Source organism: Schistocerca cancellata, chromosome 7 (assembly GCF_023864275.1).
Source record: "Schistocerca cancellata isolate TAMUIC-IGC-003103 chromosome 7, iqSchCanc2.1, whole genome shotgun sequence".
Taxonomy (NCBI): Eukaryota; Metazoa; Arthropoda; class Insecta; order Orthoptera; family Acrididae; genus Schistocerca; species Schistocerca cancellata.
In genome coordinates this window covers 330,243,821-330,269,598 of record NC_064632.1, presented here as the reverse complement: position 1 = coordinate 330,269,598, position 25,778 = coordinate 330,243,821, and the positions used below count along the sequence as shown (strand labels likewise).

Below are 25,778 nucleotides of genomic sequence, written 5' to 3'. Positions count from 1 at the left end.
TATACTAGAACTGACACGTGATTACATTTTCATGCAATTTGGGTGCATAGATCCTGAGAAATCTGTACCAAGAACAACCACCTCTGGCCGTAATAACGGCCTTGATACGACTGAGCATTGAGTCAAACAGAGCTTGAATGGCGTGTACAGGTACAGGTGCCCATGCAGCTTCAACACGATACCACAGTTCATCAAGAGTAGTGGCTGGCATATTGTGACGAGCCAGTTACTCGGCCACCATTGACCAGACGTTTTCAATTGATGAGAGATCTAGAGAGAAGATTTTCTGTATCAAGAAAGGCCCGTACATGACCTGCAACATGTGGTCGTGCATTATCCTACTAAAATGTAGGGTTTCGCAGGGATCGAATGAAGGGTAGAGCCATGGGTCGTAACACATCTGAAATGTAACGTCCACTGTTCAAAGTGCCTGTCAATGTGAACAAGAGGTGACCGATACGTGTAACCAATGGCACCCCATACCATCACGCCGGGTGATACGCCAGTATGACGATGACGAATACATGCTTCCAATGTGCATTCACCGCGGTGTCGCCAAACACGGATGCGACCATCATGATGCTGTAAACAAAACCTGGATTCATCCGAAAAACTGACGTTTTGCCATTCGTGCACCCAGGTTCGTCGTTGAGTACACCATCGCAGGCGCTCCTGTCTGTGATGCAGCGTCAAGGGTAACCGCAGCCGTGGTCTGCGAGCTGATAGTCCATGGCGCTGCAAACGTCGTCGAACTGTTCGTGCAGATGGTTGTTGTCTTGCAAACGTCCCCATCTGCTGACTCAGGGATCGAGACGTGACTGCACGATCCGTTAACAGCCATGTGGATAAGATGCCTGCCATCTCGACTGCTGCTAGTGATACGAGGCCGTTGGGATCCAGCACGGCGTTCCGTATTACCCTACTGAAACCACCGATTCCATATTCTGCTAACAGTCATTGGATGTCGGCCAACGCGAGCAGCAATATTGCGATACGATAAACCCCAATCGCGATAGGCTACAATCCTACCTTTACCAAAGTCGGAAACCTGATGGTACGCATTTCTCCTCCTTATACGAGGCATCACAACAACGTTTCACCAGGCAACGCCGGTCAACTGCTGTTTGTGTATGAGAAATCGGTTGGAAACTTTCCTCATGTCAGCACGTTGTAGGTGTCGCTACCGGCACCAATCTTGTGTGAATGCTCTGAAAACCTAATCATTTGAATACCACAGTAACTTCTTGCTGTCGGTTAAATTTCGCGTCTGTAGCACGTCATCTCCGTGGTGTAGCAATTTTAATGCCCTGTAGTATATTACATAATTCTTGTAATTCTCGGAGAACCATGAATGTTCGTGCCTTGGAAGATGGAAAAATTTCGACTTCATATACATTATTTTCTATGTGTCTACTTTGCTAACACTCGCTGATTTAAACATTACTCTACTTTGCGGTTTTTAAGCTTGCTGTCACCTGCCTGTAACGTGCACTTCGGAAACTATTTGCTAACAGTACATCTTTTGCTTCAGAAATGCTGTAACACACTCTTTAGGCACAGAAGGCTAACTGTAGAAGGTTTTCTCTAAATCGATCATGTAATGCTAGGTTTGCTACTAGTAGGTTCGATCAATAAGTGAACATTACGTGAACTCAAACCAGAATCCAAGGAGAGAAGGTGATGTTCATGTCGCGATAATACACTCCTGGAAATGGAAAAAGAACAAATTGACACTGGTGTGTGAGACCCACCATACTTGCTCCGGACACTGCGAGAGGGCTGTACAAGCAATGATCACACGCACGGCACAGCGGACACACCAGGAACCGCGGTGTTGGCCGTCGAATGGCGCTAGCTGCGCAGCATTTGTGCACCGCCGCCGTCAGTGTCAGCCAGTTTGCCGTGGCATACGGAGCTCCATCGCAGTCTTTAACACTGGTAGCATGCCGCGACAGCGTGGACGTGAACCGTATGTGCAGTTGACGGACTTTGAGCGAGGGCGTATAGTGGGCATGCGGGAGGCCGGGTGGACGTACCGCCGAATTGCTCAACACGTGGGGCGTGAGGTCTCCACAGTACATCGATGTTGTCGCCAGTGGTCGGCGGAAGGTGCACGTGCCCGTCGACCTGGGACCGGACCGCAGCGACGCACGGATGCACGCCAAGACCGTAGGATCCTACGCAGTGCCGTAGGGGACCGCACCGCCACTTCCCAGCAAATTAGGGACACTGTTGCTCCTGGGGTATCGGCGAGGACCATTCGCAACCGTCTCCATGAAGCTGGGCTACGGTCCCGCACACCGTTAGGCCGTCTTCCGCTCACGCCCCAACATCGTGCAGCCCGCCTCCAGTGGTGTCGCGACAGGCATGAATGGAGGGACGAATGGAGACGTGTCGTCTTCAGCGATGAGAGTCGCTTCTGCCTTGGTGCCAATGATGGTCGTATGCGTGTTTGGCGCCGTGCAGGTGAGCGCCACAATCAGGACTGCATACGACCGAGGCACACAGGGCCAACACCCGGCATCATGGTGTGGGGAGCGATCTCCTACACTGGCCGTACACCACTGGTGATCGTCGAGGGGACACTGAATAGTGCACGGTACATCCAAACCGTCATCGAACCCATCGTTCTACCATTCCTAGACCGGCAAGGGAACTTGCTGTTCCAACAGGACAATGCACGTCCGCATGTATCCCGTGCCACCCAACGTGCTCTAGAAGGTGTAAGTCAACTACCCTGGCCAGCAAGATCTCCGGATCTGTTCCCCATTGAGCATGTTTGGGACTGGATGAAGCGTCGTCTCACGCGGTATGCACGTCCAGCACGAACGCTGGTCCAACTGAGGCGCCAGGTGGAAATGGCATGGCAAGCCGTTCCACAGGACTACATCCAGCATCTCTACGATCGTCTCCATGGGAGAATAGCAGCCTGCATTGCTGCGAAAGGTGGATATACACTGTACTAGTGCCGACATTGTGCATGCTCTGTTGCCTGTGTCTATGTGCCTGTGGTTCTGTCAGTGTGATCATGTGATGTATCTGAACCCAGGAATGTGTCAATAAAGTTTCCCCTTGCTGGGACAATGAATTCACGGTGTTCTTATTTCAATTTCCAGGAGTGTATTTGCTTTGACATCCGTATTACAGTCTTTGATATTTTGCAGTATTTCTTATAATGTGCTATAGCATCAACATTGGAAATGTTTCGGATTGACAGATACAGTTTTCTTTTTGTTTTACAAGATACCCCTATTCCTCGAGTAATCCATGGCTTCTTTGTAGACTTTGCTCTAACCTTGGTAAGTTTTGGGGGAAAGCAGTGTTCGAATAAGGTAAGCACTTTATTAGCAAAAATGTTATATTTTTCATTCATGCCATGAGCACTGTAAACATCAGTCCAGTGAATGTCTCTGAGGAGTGTCCTAAAATAATCAATTTTTGGCTTACTGATTACCCTCTTGAGCTCAGATTTAACAGATTTTATATCCTGTTCAGTATTAACATTTAACAGGAGGAACTGCATGTCATGGTCTGAGAGGCCATTGACTATTGGTTTTGTAATATAATTTTGTTCATTTGACTTTTCTATAAAGATATTATCAATGGCTGTTTGTGAGCAAGTGGCTATCCTAGTGGGGAACTTTACTGTGGGAATTAAGTTGAATGATAGTGTTACTAACTCAAATAAGTTCTTATTGGGAGAGTTTTTAAGGAAATCTACATTGAAATCACCAGCAACCACTATTTCTTTGTTTTTGGTTGTTAAATGGGCCAGTACAGCTTCAAGGTGGTTTACAAACAGATTAAAGTTACCTGCAGGTGCTTGATATGCACTTAATATTATGAAAGATTTTTTGTGAAAATCTAATTCTGTTGCACATGCTTCCATATGCTGTTCTAGGCAAAATTTATGAATGTCTATGTTCTTAAATTTATGACAGTTCCTGATGAATGTGGCAACTCCTCCTTTCTCCATTTCTGATCTACAAAAGTGAGATGCTAACCTAAACCCTGTAACACTTAAAAGTTCTATACCAGTGGTCACATGATGTTCAGAGAGGCAGATTATGTCAGCTGGGTTTGAAGACTCTAATTCATCTATGCAGATAGTTAATTCATTAATTTTATTTCTCAGTCCTCGAATATTTTGATGCAATAAAGATAGCTGACATTTCACATTGACTGAGTTAAATTGGGTGGAGTTAAAATATCTGCTGACAGTTGAAAATTCTTAACCAATGGCTGTTTATGTTGATGTAATAAGCTGGAATTACGTTTTTTGATTTCTTTCTCAAACTGAAGGTTTGTCTCAGTTCTAACCTCTCTTAAAATTTGCTTTCTTTCTGTCCTCTCTAGCCTAAAAAAGGGTCTTTTCTGAATCCTATAACCACTGGTATTTTACCACTCATGACAGTGCTTTCCCCCTTTAACTTTCCTGCTATTTCCCCAGCCAATTTACCCTTCTCCTTCCTGTTGAGGTGAAGGCCATGCCTAGTATAATCCCACCTACTGAGAGAATCAACATGAACCACACCAATGTGTGACCCCGCAACTGACATGAGCAGCCGTTCCAGCTCCAAATTAACTCTCTTGACAGAAGAGTTCAAATGAGGTCGGTCATGGCGCCCAAGAACAGATACAAACTCAACACTAGTATGCTTCGATGCTGATGCAATCTTTGCCAGGTCACACTCTATACTGTATCCAGGATCTCTGTCAATACTGTTACCTGCCCCACCCACTATAACCACGGTGTCTTCCTTAGTGAAATCTTTGCAAAGTGATCCTAAATCCTCTGTCACCTGCTCCAGACCAGCACTAGGTTTAAAAAAATTGGTGACCTGGTATTCTGATCCTAGTTCATCCTGCAAAAGTTGGCCGGCACCTCTTCCATGGGAACTACCTAACAACAACACTTTCTTTCTCTTTACTGATTTCTCTACATTCTTACTTTTCAATTTGCTGCTGAAAGTTTGTTGTGCCCTGTCTACACCTGCAACTGCTTGAGGCTCACCAGCTTCTAACTGAAGCAACAGGTCAAATCTATTTTCCACATTCACCATAAAGCTGTCAGACAAAGTTCTAGGCCTGTTCCTCCTGTTGCCTGTTGCCACTTCCCACCTCTCTTTACCCTTCTGCCTCCTTAACCTGTCAAGATCTCCCCTGGCCTTGTCTAACTCAGCCTGAAGGGCGGCAATTTTCCCCTCCTGTTCTAGTATCTCCCTATCTCTACTACAAATCCTACAAAACCACTGATGAGTCTCATTTACTTCCCCTATTCCCACGCCACTACAGTCACCCACATGGAAAAAACTACAGCACCCATCACACCAAAGCCCCGACCTAACAATTCTACGGCAAGTCAAGCACTTTTCACTCATGATAAACGTAATAGTTTATTAAGAATAAGTCAGTTCAATTACAGATAAACACGAAAATATGGTTACACAAATTTGGCCTATACGCAACTGTGTGTAAACAAAAACAAAAGTGCAAAGTTTCTGAAACAACAAGTTAAACTTTATGCTACTTTCCGGAAATGCTAGTTAAATAATGAAGAGGTACGCTAAGTTAAATTGCTGGAGAGAGCAAGGAACAACTAAACGAAATTCTATAGATTTGCTGCAGCAGTATGTAGTTTCCGCTTCTCCAGATATGGACATTGTGTATATTCACCTTCCCACTTAGATGGAAAGTGGCTTCACTGAAGAAGATGAGTCTCTCTACAAAACCAGCGTCCTCCATTTTTAACTACAGCTCTTCACAAAAGTCACTCCTTGTCACTTTGTCTGCTGGTATAAGGGTCTGCACTGATCCCAGTTTGTACAGTTTAAAACGTATCTGCTTAAGCAACACCTTCCTCACCGTAACCCTTGGCGTGAATAATCCAGTTGGTTTACTGGATATGAAATGAAAATGAGGATTTGGCGCCATTGGCTGGGAGGCCCCTTGTGGGACAGGTCCGGCCGCCGTGGTGCAGGTGACCTGTGCGCCGGATGGGGATGAAATGGTGATGAAGACAACACAACACCCAGTCCCTGAGCGGAGAAAATTCCCCTACCAACCCAGAAATCGAACCCGGGCCCGTAGGACGGCAATCCGTCGCGCTGACCACTCAGCTATCGGGGCGGACAATTGCTTTATTAAGTGAACTGAACTCTTTTGACGTTTGCATCAGACACACGAGGCGACCAGCACTCTTCCCCTTACAAAGGCATCCGATTTTCACAAACTGTCGATACCACCTACCTACATTATTCTTGTGTGGTGGGTCTTTTCTAAATGGCGCACAAAATTCACGCCACACTGTAACCACAGATCTGGACACCTCAAACTGGAGCACGCAGAAAGCGTTTTCCTGTTACGCCGCCATCCTGGAAACAGATGCTATGACTACGCACTAAGGATTCCAAGCAAACAGCGGGTAGCACATCAATAACTTGCACAGCTGCCGCTAATTATGCTGTAAGATTTGTTCATATAAAGTAATAAATGTACTCATTATTAATTTTTGAAAACCGTGACCATACATTTACAAACATCTTGCACATAATTCGTTAGGAAAAAATTATTTATTGTATTTTAAATTTGTAAAGGCCATAAGAGATTGAAAAAGAACTAATTGTTTCTGGTACCTGCTACGTGTACCCTAAGTGGGTGAGAGAGAAATATTCTCCTTCTCACTAGCACTCTTGTCAGCGTAGCTGCAGATGACGATACGTGGATGCTTCTACACCACACATTTTTTGAATAAAGTGCAATTCCCATCCTGTGCCTTTTGTGGCGAAATTGTTTGCATCATACTTGTAAGAAGCGTATTAATAGGAGCACCCCTTCGAAAAGAGAATGGTTGGTTCGTGCTGCCCAGAAATGCGAGACGATTTTGCTGTACTAGAGATAAAGCACGAGGAACGTAAAGATGAGCAAGGTTACGCATTCATCATTACAAATTTTTTGCCTGATACGAAACACATAATCCCATTCTAGTATCTCATAACCTCAGTATTTTGTACTATTGGCAATAAGACACCGTAAACATATTTTTACCCGTCTGGGTGAATATACGAATTGAAAAGTAATGCCTCCAAATTTTTTGACAGATATTATTAACATTGTACATCTTTATTCTTCGTGTCTACATATTTATTTCTCAACTTAGTCACACTGGTGACTAACACATTTCTTTCAATGAGAGACAAGTTTATTGAAGCTGTCTATATCTGAACCACAACTTCACCTCTGCTTGCACTTTGCCATTATGAAAGTGAAGTCCTTGAAGGCGTTCTCTAAGTTTTGGAAAATAGATGACAACTGGGTTGGGCCAAGTCGGGACTGTATGGAGGATGGTCGATGATAGTGAATTAGTGAATCCATGGCGTCGGATTGTTGCAGATTTTGCAGCAGTCATGTGTAGTCTGGTACAGTTATGTTGGAGGAGAGGGTGTTCCGTGTGTGGAAGAACTTTTCAAATAATTCGAAATTCGATAACAGGATGCAGTTTCTGACGCAACTACATAGTTAAGTTACACATCATTATGCTACACGGCCGGCCGCGGTGGTCTAGCGCTTCTGGCGCTGCAGTCCGGAACCGCGGGACTGCTACGGTCGCTGGTTCGAATCCTGCCTCGGGCATGGGTGTGTGTGATGTCCTTAGGTTAGTTAGGTTTAAGTAGTTCTAAGTTCTAGGGGACTTATGACCTAAGATGTTGAGTCCCATAGTGCTCAGAGCCATTTGAACCATTTTTATGCTACACGCTGCAATTCAGAGCCCTCTAGTGGCACAGGGCTCAAAGACGTTGTCATGGTGAATAAAGGTGTCTATGTTAATAACGTCTGTTTTATATAAAAAGTTTTAGTTTTCACATAAAAAGTTCGGAGGCATTACTTTTCAGTGAGCCCTCACGATCTAGAATTATTATTGATCACTTGCGTAAAACATTTAGGAAAATGATTCGAATTTTTGTGGTGTCTTACATAAAAAAATACATCAGGTTACCGGCTTTGCTTGTCAGCCTGAGACCGTTACCGTGTTGGATTAATAGATGCGTTGTATAATTAAAACGCAAGCTGCCTCAAGTGCATGTTCCCTAAAAAATTATCCAAGCAAAGTTGCACGATAATTAGTTATAGTTCCTACACATCCACGGTTCACCCTTGCATATGCCAGAACAACTGCAACGCTCGCTAATTCTGCACACAAGTCGAAGAGTCTTCACATTTTTTTAACGGTGGTCCAAACTCTAGGTAACTCTATGCTTATAAGTTTGTCAGATGATCATGACATCACTCCTGGCGATGCCTCAAAAATTATTAGAAGACATACGTACCCCACAAGCCACCATACCTTCTGGAGGATACCTTGTACCACTCGCAAATAGAGTGAGGGGAAAAACGACTATATATATGCCTCTATATGAGTACCAATTTTTTTCTCTTATCTTTGTGGTCCTTGCACAAAATGTACGCTGGCGATAGCATAATCGTTCTATTGTCTAGTATGAGGATCAATCACATGAAAACCAAACTCTTGCCATGATGGACCCATGGAATTTTGCTATTCAAAAGTAATCATCCACGCACTATGACATCAATTCCTGTTTCATACAACGCAGTCAGCCACCAACAGCTCCACAACCTCACCCTATCTTATACTTCCTCACCACACTGAAACCGACGTCCATCCATGTCTCTTTTCAGGTTGCCAAAGATATGAAAATTACGCTGCAAAAGATCTGGACTGTTGACAGGATGTTGCAGTGTTTCCCAACCAAATCGCTGAAGTGCAGCCTTCGTCTGTTTGGCAGTGTGGGGGTGGCCAACATCGTGCAACATGATTATTCCTCCGACAGCCCTAGTGCAAACGGCAAAGCAAACTGTGGAAATATTCCACATCCCTCCCGTCAAAGGAAATCCAAAGATATTCATACAGGTTCCAATAACATAACGATGCCCACTTCTTCGACTGCAGGGGCCCTCTGCTCTTTGAGTTCCTCGAGTGTCAAGCGTGGAACCACAATCAGTGCACAGCACTATGAAGACGCTTTGCAAAAAGTCAAAACGCTCAGGAATGCTGTTGGATACAATGATCATGTTGCACGATACCGCCCACCCAAACGCTGCCCGACATGCATGGATGTCGGTTTCTTTTGGACGAGGAAGTGCAACAGTGGATCTGTCAGCAGTTGACCGAGTTCTGCGAAAAAGGAATAGATCGTCTCGTCTTCCAGTGGGACAAATGCCTTAATGTGTGTGGTGATTGCTTTTGAACGGAACCATTCCATGGTCCTGTTGTAGTGGGTGTCCGGTTTTCACCTAACTGTTCCTTATACAAATGCCTTTTCTTCAAAATTTCTCAGTAGCCTTTCCGCAAAATGAACGTTGCCTCCTCTCCTCCGATTCTGGTTTCAGTTCACGTAACATTCACGTGTTGATCAATTGTACCAATACGAAGTCTAGCATTACCTGATGCCTCAAAAGTGTGTTACAGTATTTCTACAAGCAACAAAAGATTTACTGCTGGTAAAGAGTTTCCAAAGTGCACGCTGCAGACGAATGCTAACAACAATAAGTTTAAATCAGCGAGTGTTAACAAAATATGTACGTAGGCCATAATTTATAAAAATGTCAAGGCTTTTCCAACCTCCAAGGCGAGAACATTTGTATGGATCTCTGATAAATTAGAGAGATATTTAATGAAGAATATTACAATGTGTTAAATACTCTGCCCAGTACACTTTGGCTGACGTCGTCTTATCACATACTCTGCTTCCACTGGCGAGTGATAATTGTTTGGGTAGATGTTAATTGAATCTCTAATCTTTTTCAGCACACCCAGAGAGCAGGCAGAGCTTTTACGGATACCGACGTGTGTGTGTGTGTGTGTGTGTGTGGGGGGGGGGGGGAGGGGGGGCAGCAGTTCACTGGGCTACAGGATTCAAATACTCCCATATCAGTCGTTAGACATCGTGAGAGAGCAGAATGGGGCACTCGGTAGAACTCACGCACTTCGAACGTGGTCAGGTGATTGGGTGTCACTTGTGTCACACGTCTGTACGCGACATTTCAACATTCCTAAACATCCCTAGGTCCACTGATTCCGATGTTGTAGTGAACTGGAAACGTGAAGGGACACATACAGCACAAAAGCGTACAGGCCGACCTCGTCTGTTGACTCATAGTGACCACCTACACTTGAAGAGGGTCGTAATGTGTAATTGGCAGACTTCTATCCAGACCATCACACAGGAATTCCACACTGCATCACGATCCATTGCAAGTATTACAACAGTTAGGAGGGAGTTGAGAAAACTTGGATTTCGTGGTTTAGCGGCTGTTCATAAGCCACACATAATGCTGATGAATACCAAACGATGCCTCGCTTGGTATAAGGACCATAAACATTGAACGACTGAACAGTGGAAAAAAGTTGTTTGGAGTGACGAATCATGGTACACAATGTGGCGATCCGATGGCAGGGCGTGGATATCGCTAATGTCCGGTGAACGTCATCTGCCAGCGCATGTAGTGCCAACAGTAAAATTCTGAGGTAGTGGTGTTATGGAGTGGTCGTGTTTCTCATGGAAGGGACTTGTTGTTTTGCGTGGCACTATCACAGCACAGGCCTACAATGATGTTTTAAGCACCTTCTTGCTTCCCCCTGTTAAAGAGCGATTTGGGGATGGCGAGTGCACCTTTCAACACACTCGAGCACCTGTTGATAGTGCGCGACCTGTGGTGGAGTGGTTACACGACAATTACATCACTATAATGGACTGGCGTGGACATAGTCCTGACCTGAATCCTACAGAACACCTTTGGGATGTTTTGGAACGCCGACTTCATGCCAGGCCTCACCGACCGACATCGATACCTCTCCTCAGTGCAGAACTCCGTGAAGAATGGGCTGCCATTCCCCAAGAAACCTTCCAGCACCTGACTAAACGTATGTCTGCGAGAGTGGAAGCTGTCATGAATGCTAAGGGTGGGCTAACACCATATTTAATTCCAGCATTACCGATGGTGGGCACGACGAACTTGTAAGTCATTTTCAGCCAGGTGTCCGGATACTTTTGATCACATAGTGTGCTCAGGGCTGGCTGGAGACTACAGCAGTAGCAGAAGCATGCAGCGGCGATTGTGGCGGCGCCGGGATTCTGCAAAGACGTACGTAACTGTTTGATTCTGTATTTTACGTGTGGGTCCTTGGAATGTTGTTGAAGAATCAACAAAGTTATAATTCCGATGGTTTATCGACAGATGGCGCATGATCGATGCAGCTCTCTACAGCCATGTGTATCATATAGTGGCAAGCTCTGTAGAGGTGGCCTCGGAGAGTTAATGACTTTGTATGTAGAAATAGTTTAATTTTGTTGCACTGTGGCCATTGTTAGGTCCCGCTTGGGGAGAGAGGACACGTGAATACGTTTGATTATTTCCATAGCTATTTATGAGTCTTATAGTGATGTTACATACAAATAAGGCAGAAGTGTAGCAACAGCTAATATGTTTAAAACTCGTGTATGTAGGTTAATTGTAATTACATGTCGTCTTACTCCTTTTACTCTACCTGGGAAGACTTGAGGCTGGTTCACCAAGAATGACGTCACCCACCCATTAGTTTTAGTAATAAGAAGCTGAATTCTTATTGGTCTACTTGTTTCCCACCTTTGTTGAAGCCTTCCTATTGGTCCAGAGAGAAACGAGGCAGAAGGGAGAATTCTCGTTTGTTGAGGGACCTGACAGAATGTTTCATTTCGTGACAGATACCAGTAAACGGAAATGAACTGCTGTGATCATTCGAAATTGAACTTACAGAAGGTACAACCAGGAGTGTTTTTTTTGTTAATTTCTTTGCGATGTGTCTGTTGGTAATACAGTATAGTCCACATGTAGGGGAATATTGGTAGTTTCGTTTCGGGAATTGTATTGCTCAACTCTTGGCCACGATTGAAGGAAAGTTCTTGGAGTTCCCTCCAGAATAACCTTAAGGGATCCTCACACGTTCAATAATGTTGTCAAGCTGGCAATATATTGAATATCTGAGAGCTTGTATTGACGAACTGTCAGTAGTAGAAATATTGATGGGCAGTATTGACGGACCTCAATACCTACTGATCAGCTGAGATCAGATATTGATGGTGTGATGATATTCTCCATTTAGATGCTGACAGAGCTTCTGGAACCAGCCACATGGCGTTAGTTTGCACGGTTTATTTTTTCAATTTGCTGTTGTGTATATTATAGGGGAACGGTGGGTATAATGGGCCATTTAAGGAAAAATGTAAATTACTAAATATATTTGTAGCTTAACTCAGTTATGAGGGAAAAAATCGTATTTTCAACTTCTTTCCTCTAAGTAATAAAAATATATTTAGCAATGTATCAAGAGAATATAACACAAAATGTAATTAGAATTAACCTTGCACTCTGGGTATTTTAAAAATTGGCAGGTAGTATGGGCCACACCAATATGATTATGTTTATAAATCAAAAACATTGTTTTGAATAAAAGTTTTATTGTTTAATACTATACACACTGTATAATATATTATAGATCATTTATCCAATGACTTATTTAGCTTACAGAGGTACAAAAATAAAACAGTAAGTCATCAATGTCCGCACAGTACTCATGGTGCCCATCCTTCACACTTGTTGCACTGAATACAGCTTTCCTTATAGCTTTCTCCATACACAATGCACTTCACATCTACAACGTCTTGAGGAGTGCTTGGTGTAGGACTTTCATTATGAGAAATTTTTATTTGTTCATTTCGCTTGTTATTATTGATCATTGCTTGTTCTTGTTTTGAAAATTTCATTTATTCTTTTTCTGTTGTGCATTTTCCTTTTGCTCTTCTGAATCTTTCTTGTCTGTCAGCATATTTCTTATTGGAGTTGATGTCAATATTTCGCTACACTCTGCCTTTCTTTTCCAACATGTCAACCTCTTTTTGCTTAAAACACCTGAGAAACCAGAATGTTCACTTGAGTGTAATGCATTGAAGGAAGTGGTGGTCTCTCCAGAAGTGATTGTAGATTCTGCATGGGAAGCAAGCTGAGGGGGGAGGGGAGGGCGGCTATCAGAGCTGCTGGTGAGATTGATGTGGGTGTCCTAGATGTAGCAACAACAGCTCCATCACACGTCATCTTGGGGAGAGGTTCCTGTACAATGTTGGAAACATCACTGCCCATAAAGTCGAAATCAGTAAATATGTCTGAGTTTGTCAGGTAAATGCCAGTGCATCTAAATCCATTTTCAGCAAAATCTAGTCGATACACTTGCTTGTAAGCATCAACTACTGATTTTGCAACATCAAAGTCATTAATTCTTGACCCTGGATTAGCCCTAATCTACAAAGTTCAAGCAGTGCTGTAGCAGTTTTTGAAAGGTTTCACGAACGTCCTATACAGAGGCTGCAACTTATGAGAACTGAGTAGGGGAAAACTTAGCATACAGACATGGTTTTCCCAAGCAAACATGATGACATGTGACTGACATGCCCACCTACAATCAGCAAGACAGGGTCTCCTACTAAGGCCTTTGTGAAGGAAACAAAGTGTCAAAGCCACTTAAGAAAAGCCTCAGCTGTCATCCAGCCTCTAAAAGTTGGAAAACTAATGCTTTTGGTTGGAGCACCAATCATAAGCTCGTCATTCATTCGTTTCCTTGGGAAAATAAAAAGTGGAGGAATAAATTGCCCAATTGCACTCATGCAAGACAGAAGTGTAACATTACAACCCCTCTCTCTGAATGTAATTTTTCCTACTTGACGTTTGCCTTTCACTGTAATGACCTTATCATTTTCATGCATACACAATACGCCAGTCTTGTCTGCATTAAAAATTCGAGATGGATGAAGGAATGCTTTTTTAAGAGGATTTCAAATTTGCTCAAGAACCTTTCGACCTGTGGCTTGTTAAACCCTACACACCACATAAGACTAGTTGATTGTGGTTTCCTGTAGGTGAAATTTGCGTGCTTATTCATAAAACTGGCATAAAAATATTTTCCAGCCTTTTTTTTTGTTGAATCTGTGACTCAAAATTAATTTTTCTGCCAGATCAAAGACCAGTTTCAAATATTCTGTTTTGTACAGGGGCCTTAGTCTCGAATCTAAATCCATCAAATCAGCTTCTAAAAGTTTTTCAAATCTTTCATCAAAGGTTGCTTTAAAAACCCTCATTTGTGGTTTCATATCAGTTGGCTCATTATTTGCTATAGATTTTAACTTCCTTTGCAGAGTGCTTCTAGGTACATGGTATGGGTCAGTTGCAGCTCTTTCAAAAAGTTTATTTTCCAATACACTTGCAACAGCATTCTTCATACCTTTCTCTGACCCTTCCTCCTGACCTTCAACTTCTGGTTTTTTCTTAAGTGTTGGAATAGTATCCTAAAAAAAGGAAATGAGTTCCGTGGCCCATACCACCTGAATGTTCAAAAATGGTTCAAATGACTCTGAGCTCTATGGGACTTAACATCTAAGGTCACTAGTCCCCTAGAACTTAGAACTACTTAAACCTAACTAACATAAGGACATCACACACATCCATGTCCATGACAGGATTCAAACCTGTGATCATAGCAGTCACTCTGTTCCAGACTGAAGTGCCTAGAACTGCTCGGCCACTGCGGCCGGCACCTGAATGTCGCCTGGCCCATACTACCTGACTCACACTGATATGAAAATATAGTAGTAAGCGAAACATTGTTAGAGTAAACGAAATGCAATTGTCAGTATCTTATATTAATAGAATAAACTAAATAACAGCTCTAGTTTCATAAGTATATTCTTACCTGTAATGATTCAGGGTGATGTTAGAAAATATTTCAGGCAACAACATGTGCAAGCACAAACAAACAATAATCAGTTGCAGATGATATGACACTAGGAGTCAAACAAACTCTCTGCACATGGCAAAATGACACTGGCAGCAAAGATTACACTGTGTACCGTGCTGCTACCTAGTAGTGAATAGCTGATATACCAACTGACCCATACTACCCCACTGGCCCATGCTACCTGCTGTTCCCCTACAACAGATTGAATTTTTAAGCAGCCTTTTAACAAAAAAGAATGTTAATAGGCCTAGACAAGGATAATCATTGTGAATGCCACTTTAGGATGGTTACTGGAGGATTATCTATGACATTGCGTACTTCATTAATTTGAAAATATGGTATAGATTGTTGTGTTACTTTTTGTGTTTTGAAAAAACACTCGTATTTCAAAAAATGCATCCTATCTCTGCAATGACTAGTAAGCATCTCGTGTTTACCAAATTATCACAAAGCATAAAAAAATGTTTTATGGTAATTGCTTGAACAGGTCTTTGCCAGGCAGATATAATTGCTTGAAAGGTTTCCATAGAATTTTACTAATTCTGCTTGCTGATCTTACGGAACTAAGTTTCGAGCATTAAAGTCACATGGCTGTTGCGAGACACCTCAAAGTTACTCCTAATCTGTTGGCGAGTGTGGTTGCCTCTGTCATTAATGTATTTTTCTTCTCTGTCTTATCTTGTATTAACACAAATAACGTGTCGTGAGATGCAGAACTCATCAGAAAAAATCTGTGATGCTGATTTCGATCAGTAAATTAACATGTGACCAGTCGCTCCTTTTTTCAACCAATACCACATCCATTTCTTCTTTTCCATTGTTTTCTCTTGCTTGCAAGCTGTAATTAATATAACTGCAACACGTGCCTTCTTTTGGGTGTTCAACATCTTAATCTTGTAAAGTCACCTTGTCAACTGACTATTTTGTCAATATAACATGTGATGTTGCTTCAATGTATTGAAGGTTTGACAAAAAAAGTATCTTACTGTCAATATGTAATGAACGTATGCAGGCCTCCTTTCTGAGATAATGGAGGCACATAATTCTCCTAGAGAAGTTGATAGACAAATATTTCTGCCATAATACGCAAGCAGAAAATTAATAGCAATGTCATGGTTTGTAATGAATATGTTTAACTTCACAACCTTAATGGACAAAATTTTCCACCATTTTGCGTAATACACAGTACAGTGACATCATGAATTTAATCACACACTTCATTGTCAAAACGTCTTACATCATAAACTATCCTAATATTTGTCGCTATTTTGCATAATATGGCATGACGTCATTAATTTGTTATAGCTCATAATATGTTCCATCATTTTGCTGAAAGCATCATGATGTTGGTATGAAGTGACATGATCTGATGTGACATGACAGTGACGTGATATCAAAAGCAGTGGGATGGATCTCACGAAATTCAAATAATAATAAATTTAATTTATTATTTATAACAAATAAGCACAGCCAAGTCCTCTCACTGCAGCATACATACCGGTACCTTAAATGACCAAATTCACAATAATTCAGATTGTTATGTATTTAGAAGAAATTCACTAATTCAAATTATAATGAATTTAATTTCTTAAAAAACCCATTTTATAAAAGCCCACACTCTGGTCCTCTCACTGTGGAACCCAAACATAAAACTCACATAAAACTCACATAATCAGGATAATGATATATATAATGTATTATTATTATTATTAGTAACAAATACTGACGCCATTATCCCATAGTGAACAGTCACCACAAATGCTCAATTTGTAAAAGACTGAGGAGGGGGAGGGGGATCTTGAATTTCAATGGTTCAATGGTGAGCAGGGTGGGAGTGGGGTATGGGTGTTAACCTTCAATGTAATTTGCACAATTGCCTCAGGTGCATGGAATGAACAGAGTTTCCTGGAGGGGAGTGGGGAAGGGGGAGGGGGGTAGGTGACCTTGTACAACAGCCTGTTGTCCAACTACCTGATATCAGAAATATAACCTGATACTCAAGGTCATTTTTATCCTGTACCGGCACTACAGTAATAGATTGTGGGTCTGTCTTGATGCAAAACATTTTTGTTTTATTTGTTTTCCTTCCCAAACTAGTTTCAGTGACAGTATCATCACTAGATAATTACTTTCTACTTTCCTTGAGGGTAAAATAGAGAGCTATGGAGCTAGGTTTGAATCCATCTGGCAGCTCAGTGATGGTGCTACTGGGAACAGTGGGATGTTGCTGCCTTGATTCTCATGACCTACAGTAAAAAGCCATGGTGCCAACAAAGGCTGCAGCTCTGTGCTGTAGGAATCCAATTATTCCTACCTATGGAGTAGTGATGGTTGCAACTTTCTCACTTCCCCTTCTACTGCTACTTGTGAGGGAGAGGTGGTGATGATAGCAAATGAGGCATCTATGGTCTAGGTCAAAGATTATGTGGTCTAAAAGGTCTAGCAAGTGATGTCTGTGTCTCAGATGAATTTCATAATGCCACTGTTGGTGGCGATCCATTTCCATGTGGTAGGGGCAGTGTTTGTTGACTACAGTGAACGTTGTGGGTGCTCACCCAGCATGCTATCCTAATGGTTGCTCCCACACCATGTCCCAATGTGCACATGACAGTGTGGTGATCCTCACTAAAGCTGCTGAAATTTTGGAGGAGTTTTAGTGTCTGCATACCGTGCAGTAACTCTGCCTGGCTCTACACAGGAATCTTTACAGTGCTGTGGTGCTTAAAAATATTGTTGGGGCATCTTATTTAGATATCAACTAAAGCACTGTCTTCATTTTCTGTGTAGAAGCTGATCATCCATTCTCCCTCCCCATTTAATTATGGGTGGAATGTGGTAATAAAGAGGTGCTGAATGTCATTTTTTCCACAAAATTATGTAAAGGTGGGTATTTATTGCAGACCATTATCAGTGAGTACTGTTTCTTCACATGCTTTCAATGCCAAATACTTGACTTAATGTCTTAATTGTCTACTCTGAGGTTATACAGAGTGATTTTTCCAAAGAGGGACAAACTGCAGAAAACAATCCCTGATAGGTTGCGGAAGGATGTAAGCCAATAAATATGTTACAAGCAATGTATACTCACTTGAAAGTGCAAATAAGAGATCTTTGACAGTGACCCTAGTATCAGCATGAGGCAGGTTGCTGCCAACATGGGGTAACCCAGATGGCTGTGTGGAATATTCTCCATGATAACTGTCAATATTTATATCTCTTATAATGTGTGTATACCTTATTACCTATGGACTTGCCTCTGCAGTGACATTTTTGCCACTGGTTTGTCACACAGGCCATCAGAGTGCTGTGATTTTTGTCGTACATTCTATTTACAGATGTGGCTACTTTCATGAGAAGTGGTATCATCAACATTCGCAACACCCACCTGTGGGCTATGGAGAATTGGCAAGCTGTGATGGCAGTGAACCATCAGTGCTGATTGAGCCTCAGTGTATGGCTGGGGATTATTGGTGACCATGTCATGGGATCAGCCATCCTTACATCATGCCTCACAGGCAGGACATATCTGCACTTTCTGCAGGTGACCTTGTCTCCTCTTTTGGCAGGTGTGCCTTTGGTGGTCTTCTTTGTCTTCTTTTACTGCCACTCCCTGAGCCTAGGGCCTGTTTCAGTCTCACCATCTCTTCCTTGGCCTTCCTATGCTTCTCTTACCCCTTGGTTTGTTTGCAACACACTGCTAGTTCAAAATACCTGTGTGGTAGCATATGATGCACTGTACATTTCCTGTTCATTTTTCATTGTATTGGATTGCCTTTTGGGTTGCTGATTGAATCCCTAATTCTCTTTTTATTATTTAATTTCTAATTTTGTATTCCTGAGTGCAGCCTTTCACAGATCTTAGAAATTACATTTTTGATGCTTCTACTTGCCATAAATTTTACTTACCAGTATCAAACTTTCTGGCCCACATAATAATGTGGGAACTGCCATAATCTTATAAAATTTTGGTCTTGTCTCTTTCCTTGTTTTATCCTTGGGTTTTCTCCTCATTTGCTGGTAAGTATCAGCTTTTTCCTGTATACCCATATCATGATAATATGGTATGTCACATCTTAAATATTTGAAATGGATTACTTATTCTATCATTTTGTTATTGAGGACTATTTTTGTTTGTTTTGTGTGAATACCTAAGGAGATCGTGGTTTTAGTTTTATTTGTGAGTAAAGTCAGGTTGTAGTGTGTGCATATCTCATTTAGGATGAGTAATGCTGTTTGTAATTTATCTTCACTGTCATTCATGATAACTTGATCACCCATGAATATCACCATCTTAATATATTTATTCCTCACAGTATTTATGCCTTGTGATGTTGTGTCTCTTTTTCATCCTCTGGTCAGGTCATTTATATAGATACTGAATGATGTTGATGACAGGCTACACCTTTTTTTCCTGGTGTTCACGTACAGACTTTTTGTGACTTCTAATAGATGTTGAGGGATTCCTCTTTTTTTCATTATTACCCATAAATTATCTCTGGGAACTCTGTCAAATGCTTTTTCATAATCCACAAATGCTAGGTAAGTTTTTAGATCAAATTCTCATCTCTTTTTATTATCTGTTCCAGAATTAACATGGTGGTATAAAGTCTAGTGCCAGTACTATATGCTGGTGCCCAGCTCACTTTCCTCCTGAGTACACTAGTACAGACAGAACATTCCTAGTTGCCTGATATGTTTTAAAGTGTGCTTCCAATCACTGAAGTGTGTGCTGTCAAAGATCTTCTATCTTCTTTTGGAACACATTTCCAACCATATATCCATATGAACCATTATTCTCCTTATCCTCTCAGAGATCATTGCATCTGCCTCACAAATGAAAATTTTGAAGAGTCCTCCACTATAAGCCACATCATGTTCAGAAGTGGGCCACAAACTCTGTGTGTGACTCATGGAGAGAAAACATTTTAAGGAGATTCTTGTGGTGCACAGTCAGAATATGAGAAGATTAGGTGCTCATTCTTCTTATTATAGCTGGCCAATAGACATGAGAGAAGGCTGGCCTCTCCATGTGGTTGATGCTTCAAAGTCTTGCCTGCTGCAATGAAAGCATTGTAGTGCAGAGGGCAAGAGAAACAATCACTTGGTGTGGTTCACCATCTATGCCAAATAGTAGCATACCTTCTTGAGCTGTTTAGGAATGCCTTAGAGCAAAATAGCCTTTCAGAATCAGAATGGTTCATTCTGGTTGTTGCTTAGGCCAGCCTAACTTCACCCATTTCAAATTGTCTAAAAGTGTAATATTTTATGGTTATAATAGAAGGAAACATTCTACGAAGGAAAAATATATCTAATGTGTATGTTTGTGTTTGTTTGTGTGTCTGTCGACCTGCCAGCACTTTCATTTGGTAAGTCACATCATCTTTGTTTTTAGATATATTTTTCCTTAGTGTAATATTTTACTTTGACTAAAAGTTAAAAATTAGAGGTGATAAGCTATTATCCCCTTGTGTTATCAGACTCTCACATTTAGTTACAAATGGCTACAAAATTTCTTTTTAAATTTGTATTTGTTAAAATTTCCTGAATTATGTGTCCTAATATTGATTTAACTCCAAATTCTCTAGTTATTTTTCTTGTCTACTGAATTAAACACTTTCTTGAAAGCAGCAAATGATGCAATTATATATTTACTGCTTCACTGCTGAACTATTCATTTTAATTTATAACCTGTTCTGTGCAATGGAAACTCTTTGATGTTTTCCCAGTTGTTTCTCAAAAGTTTCTTCCCACTTCACTGTAACCATTGACATTTTGTTTGTTTCTTTTTCTAGGATCGCAAGTTTAGTTACCTGCAAGGAAAATATATAACTGTAAGTCATGATGGAACAGTTAATTATTGGTCACTGGAATTTGATTTAGAGAAGACAGTCCGCTCTGAGACACGTAAGTATTTGCTGAAAGAGACTAGTGAATTTCACATCTATTTGTATAGTTTACAAATGTTACATAGAAAAGAAATTGGAGAAAATAATCAAAAAATAAAAAATGTTTTTCATTATCTAAGGTAAAACTGAAAATTTCCAGAAATTTATGCTCCTGACAAAATATGAGATACACATAAAAATGGACCTCCTTTAATCAATAATATTTAGATTTGAGGATTATGTCTGTGATCATTTGATTCTACCACATGCAAATATGACTTTAAACTCATAATTTTATAATGTCCCAAATCTGAACATCCAAGAACTGAGAGTTACTTGTACAAGAGCATCTAATACTCAGGTAATTCTATCCTCAGTTAGTATTAACAGAAAATTTCTGGTTATGGTGAACCTCTTAATACTGTTGGAACTAAAAAGTCAGCTGAATGCAAATTATTGTTAACCAAAATGGTAATTTAATATTGGGAAATAGGGTTGACACAATTAAGTTTCATGATCATTCTAAATTTTATAATTAAATTAATACAAGAAGAGTTTGTAGATGTAATTTAATTTAAGAAATTCATAGTTCTGCGTATCAGATAACACTGGATTATTCATAAGTATCTCCAGAGTTTCACAAGATGACCATGCAAAAACTTTGAGACATATATAAAACGGACACATATCAGTGGGCATAGCATCTTTCCAAGTTTTTAACTCATGTTATAGGTCTTCAATATGGACAGTATTGGTAATGCAGCAAATGTCAATACATGTATGCAGTCCATTGAATCACTGTTGTTGCCTGAGAAGGTATGATGATAACAGCACACTTTGCTAAATTGTTCATTGGGGTAACACTCTGTAGGGATATGAAATGATCACATAGACTCATCTGTGGGTAAAGCAGGTAGACTTTAATTTATTGGTAAAATACTGAGGAGATGCAATCAGTCTACAGAGGAGACTGCTTACAAATCACTTGTATGACCCATTCTAGAATACTGCGCAACTCTGTGGGACTTGTACCAAATAGGACTAACATGGAATATTGACTGTATTCAGATAAGGGTGGCATGAATGGTTACAGGGCTGTTTGACCCTTTGGGATAGTGTCAAAGAGATGCTGAAGAAACTGAACGGGCAGACTCTTGAAGATAGATGTGAACTATTCATAGAATGTCCTCTAACAGAGTTTCAAGAACTGGCTTCAAATGTTGACTCTAGAAATATATTACAACCCCCTACATATCACTCTCAAGAACTGGCATTAAATGATGACTCTAGTAGTATATTACGACCTCCTACATATTACTCCCATAGGTATCATGAGGACAAGATTAGAATAATTACTGCATGGACAGAGGCATTCAAACAATCATTCTTCCTGTGCTCTATATGTGAATGGAATGGGGAGAAACCCTAATAATTGGTACAGAGGAACTTACCCTGTACCATGCACTTCATGGTGGTTTAAAGAGTATGAATGTAGATGTAGATGCAGATACTTCTCTGTAGGCACAAACTAACAGAGTGGATGATTGGTCTATATCTTCCATCATAAATGCTCCCTGGTGGTGGATTCTGCAACTATTCCATAGCAAGTATTATATGAATGGAAACTTGGAGAGATTTATTATCCATGGATTTGTGTCATTTTTCTGTATGTCTTATAAATAACCCTATATACTATTGGTGTTCAGTTCCTTAGAAGGTGAACATTCTCTTGTGGTCTGTGAGGTATGTAAATTAACATCTACTAGTAAAAGAAAAAAAAATTAATTCATAGGTGATCCACCCATCTATAATCTTGTCTTCAAGTTCAGCTATATGTGCACCACCTACCATTTGATTTGAAACAAAAGACAGAATTGGTTCTTACAGCTGATGGAACAAGTAGTCTCCTACAGCTGTGGCTTCCTATTAACACATGAGGTATCTTGACTGGTTCTACATTGCTACACAAACGGATTCATGGACTAAAGTGTATAAATAGACTAATTATTATTATTATTATTAGTAGTAGTAGTAGTAGTAGTAGTAGTAGTAGTGGTGGTGGTAGTAGTAGTATGAGCAATAGTTTAATTTCCTGCATTGATAATAAACATGACATCACTGTAAAAGAAGAAAATAAAATGCACCAGTATTTATAAACTTCATCAATATCACAAGTGATGGAAAGTCCAGGATGAGATGACAAACCAGCATTGAATCCTGCTTGACTGAGTTTTCTCCTCCATGCCACTGTGATTAACCCCCACTGCCCTCAAATCGCTCCCTGTTAACCAGGTTGTTAACCTCTAAATTCGCCTATCAATCATTTCCCATGTCCTTCCGCATGGAAACCAACCTAACATTCACAGAAAAAACCAAAAGCCATCACCTTCAGACTGATACTAACTTTATAATCCTACCTGCCAACAAAGGCACTACAAGGATTATCGGCCAGTGGAACACTGCCAGCTGTCAGCCATGTACATTTACAAACCCTGTACAGTGGCACCATTCCAGAAATCCAGCAGGATCTCCAGTCCATCCAAAAATCCTTAGGTCCATCCTTGAACCTCTCTCTTGAGTGTCTTGCCTCACCTATACTCCTCCGTTATACATGCTTCCTAAAGGCCAAAAGCCCAAGCAACCAGGATACCCCATTGTGCTGATTACTGTACCCTGAAAAGAGAGAATTTCTCCCTTTGTGGACCAACAGCTTCAGCCTGTTACTGATAACCTACCCACCAACCTACCTCCACCAACTGTCCACAATCCCTCTTCTTATACCGCCAGGTGACCTAGTGATCACTGTCAATGCCACTCCCTCTGTGCTAACATACCCAATCTCCAATGCCCATTGCTTGCCACTATTGAACACTGCCTTTCCCAATGCCCAGCTGCCTCCAAACCTACAACCTCCTTCCTGGTCACCATGGCCAACTACATTCATATCCATAATAACATCTCCTTTGAGATTGTCAGCTACAAACAAATACAGGGTACAGCAATGGCCACTCACATGGCCATCTAGAGGTGTATTTCCTAACCACCAAGACTCTTAAACCCCTCATCTGGTTCAGATCTCTTGATGACATCCTCATGATCTGGACTGGGAGTGAGGACATCATATCCACATTCCACTACAACCTCAATACCTTTGCCCTCATTCGTTTCACCTAGTCCTTCTCATACCAACACTCACCAATCTCATTCTTCATCGGAAGGATGGTTACATGCATACCGCCATTCACATCAGGCCTCTCAATCACCATCAATATCTCTGCTTCAAAAGCCAGCGCCGGCCGGGTTGGCGAGCGGTTCTAGGCACTACAGTCTGGAACCGCGCAACCGCTACGGTCGCAGGTTCGAATCCTGCCTCGAGCATGGATGTGTGTGATATCCTTAGATTAGTTAGGTTTAAGTGGTTCTAGGGGACTGATGACCTCAGAAGTTAAGTCCCATAGTGCTCAGAGCCATTTGAACCATTTTTATCTGCAAGCTATTACTCACCAATAAGTCCTTTCCATACACCCTTAGCCACCCATAGTTGTTTCATTTGTAGTGACAAGCAGTCCTTCTCCAAATATGCCAACACAAATCTTAATTATTCTCTCAACCATGTCCAGAGACACGTTTCATGTCTCGTCTCATCAGTCACTGATTATCTTAATTATTCTCTCAACCATGTCCAGAGACACGTTTCATGTCTCGTCTCATCAGTCACCGATTATCCCCCACACACCCATTGTCCAGCCACAAAGGAGCACACCTCTCATGACTAAGTACCACCCAGGACTGAATCAACCAAATCACATTCTCTGCCAAGGTTTCAGTTACCTCCCAACATGCCCTAAAATGGGAAATACCCTATGCAGAAAAACATCCTCATCGCCCCTCTCACCCCCCCCCCCCCCCAAAAACCTATGCAGTATCCTCATTTGTCCCTACTGCATCCCTCCTCCCAGTCCCTTGCCTCATGACTCATGGTTTTACAATAGATCTAGATGGAAGACCTGTTCCATACATCCTCCCCCACTACCACCTACTCCACTCCTCCCATCCTATTAAAGATAGGGCAACCTGTCATATCAGCCATGTGATTTACCAACTTATCTGCAACCACTGTGCAATATTCTATTTTGGCATGATAACTAAGAAGTTGTCTGTCTGCACAAATGTCCACTGCCAAACTGTGGTCGTGAGACAGCTGGACCAGTTGATGACAATGCCGCCCAAGACTTTACTTACTGCATCACAGTGCATTCCATCTGGATTCTTTCCACTGACACCAGCTCATCTGAATCATGCAGGTGGGAATTCTTCCTAGAACATACCCTTTGTTTCCATAACCCCCTGTCTCCACTTGCCTATCTTGTTTCCTGCTCCCACTTCAATACAAAACACATCTTCTACACTGCTATCACACCTACATAGTCCTTTCCCCATCCCTACTACTGAGCAAGGTGGTGCAGTGGTTAGTATACTGGACTCACATTTGGGAGGATGATGGTTCAAACCTGTGTCTGACCACCCAGATTTAGGTTTTCTTTTATTTCCCTAAATTGTTCCAGGCAATTGCCAGGCTGGTTCCTTTGAAAGGGCATGGCTGATTTCCTTCCCCATCCTTGACACACTCTGATCTTGTGGTCTGTCTCTAATGACCTCAGTGTTGACAGGACATTAAGCTCAATCTTCTTTCCTTCCTTCACTTCCGTAATTCTCTCCTATCCTGTGCCATCCCTCTCACACACCTTCCTGATGCTGCACCTAGCAGCCTTATCCTGCCCCACCACATTCCTACATCTTCCCAAAGGCGGCACTAGAATTTTCCCTCACACCTACTCTGCTACCCCTATATCCCTATTCTCTCCACTCCACGGCTCTCCTTTATCCTCTCTTCCCTTCCCATTAGATTGCTGCTTACAGAAGATGCAGCCACAGATGGACCTTACAGCATAGAGCCAGTGACCTGGTGCATCCACGTGTGTGTGTGTTCGTGTGTGTGTGTGTGTGTGTGTGTGTGTGTGTGTGTGTGTGTGTGTGTGTGTAAGTGTGTT

General features: G+C 41.6%; 1 protein-coding gene across 1 annotated transcript in view; it reads left to right on the top strand.

Moving 5' to 3' along the window:
* Positions 1–25,778, top strand: part of LOC126092753 (WD repeat-containing protein on Y chromosome-like) — a 411,016-nt gene that overhangs the window by 6,967 nt on the left and 378,271 nt on the right. Inside the window, exon 2 of the mRNA XM_049908479.1 lies at positions 20,635–20,746. Within this exon, the coding sequence (XP_049764436.1) occupies positions 20,635–20,746 (112 nt within the window). The remainder of the gene's footprint in view (positions 1–20,634; positions 20,747–25,778) is intronic.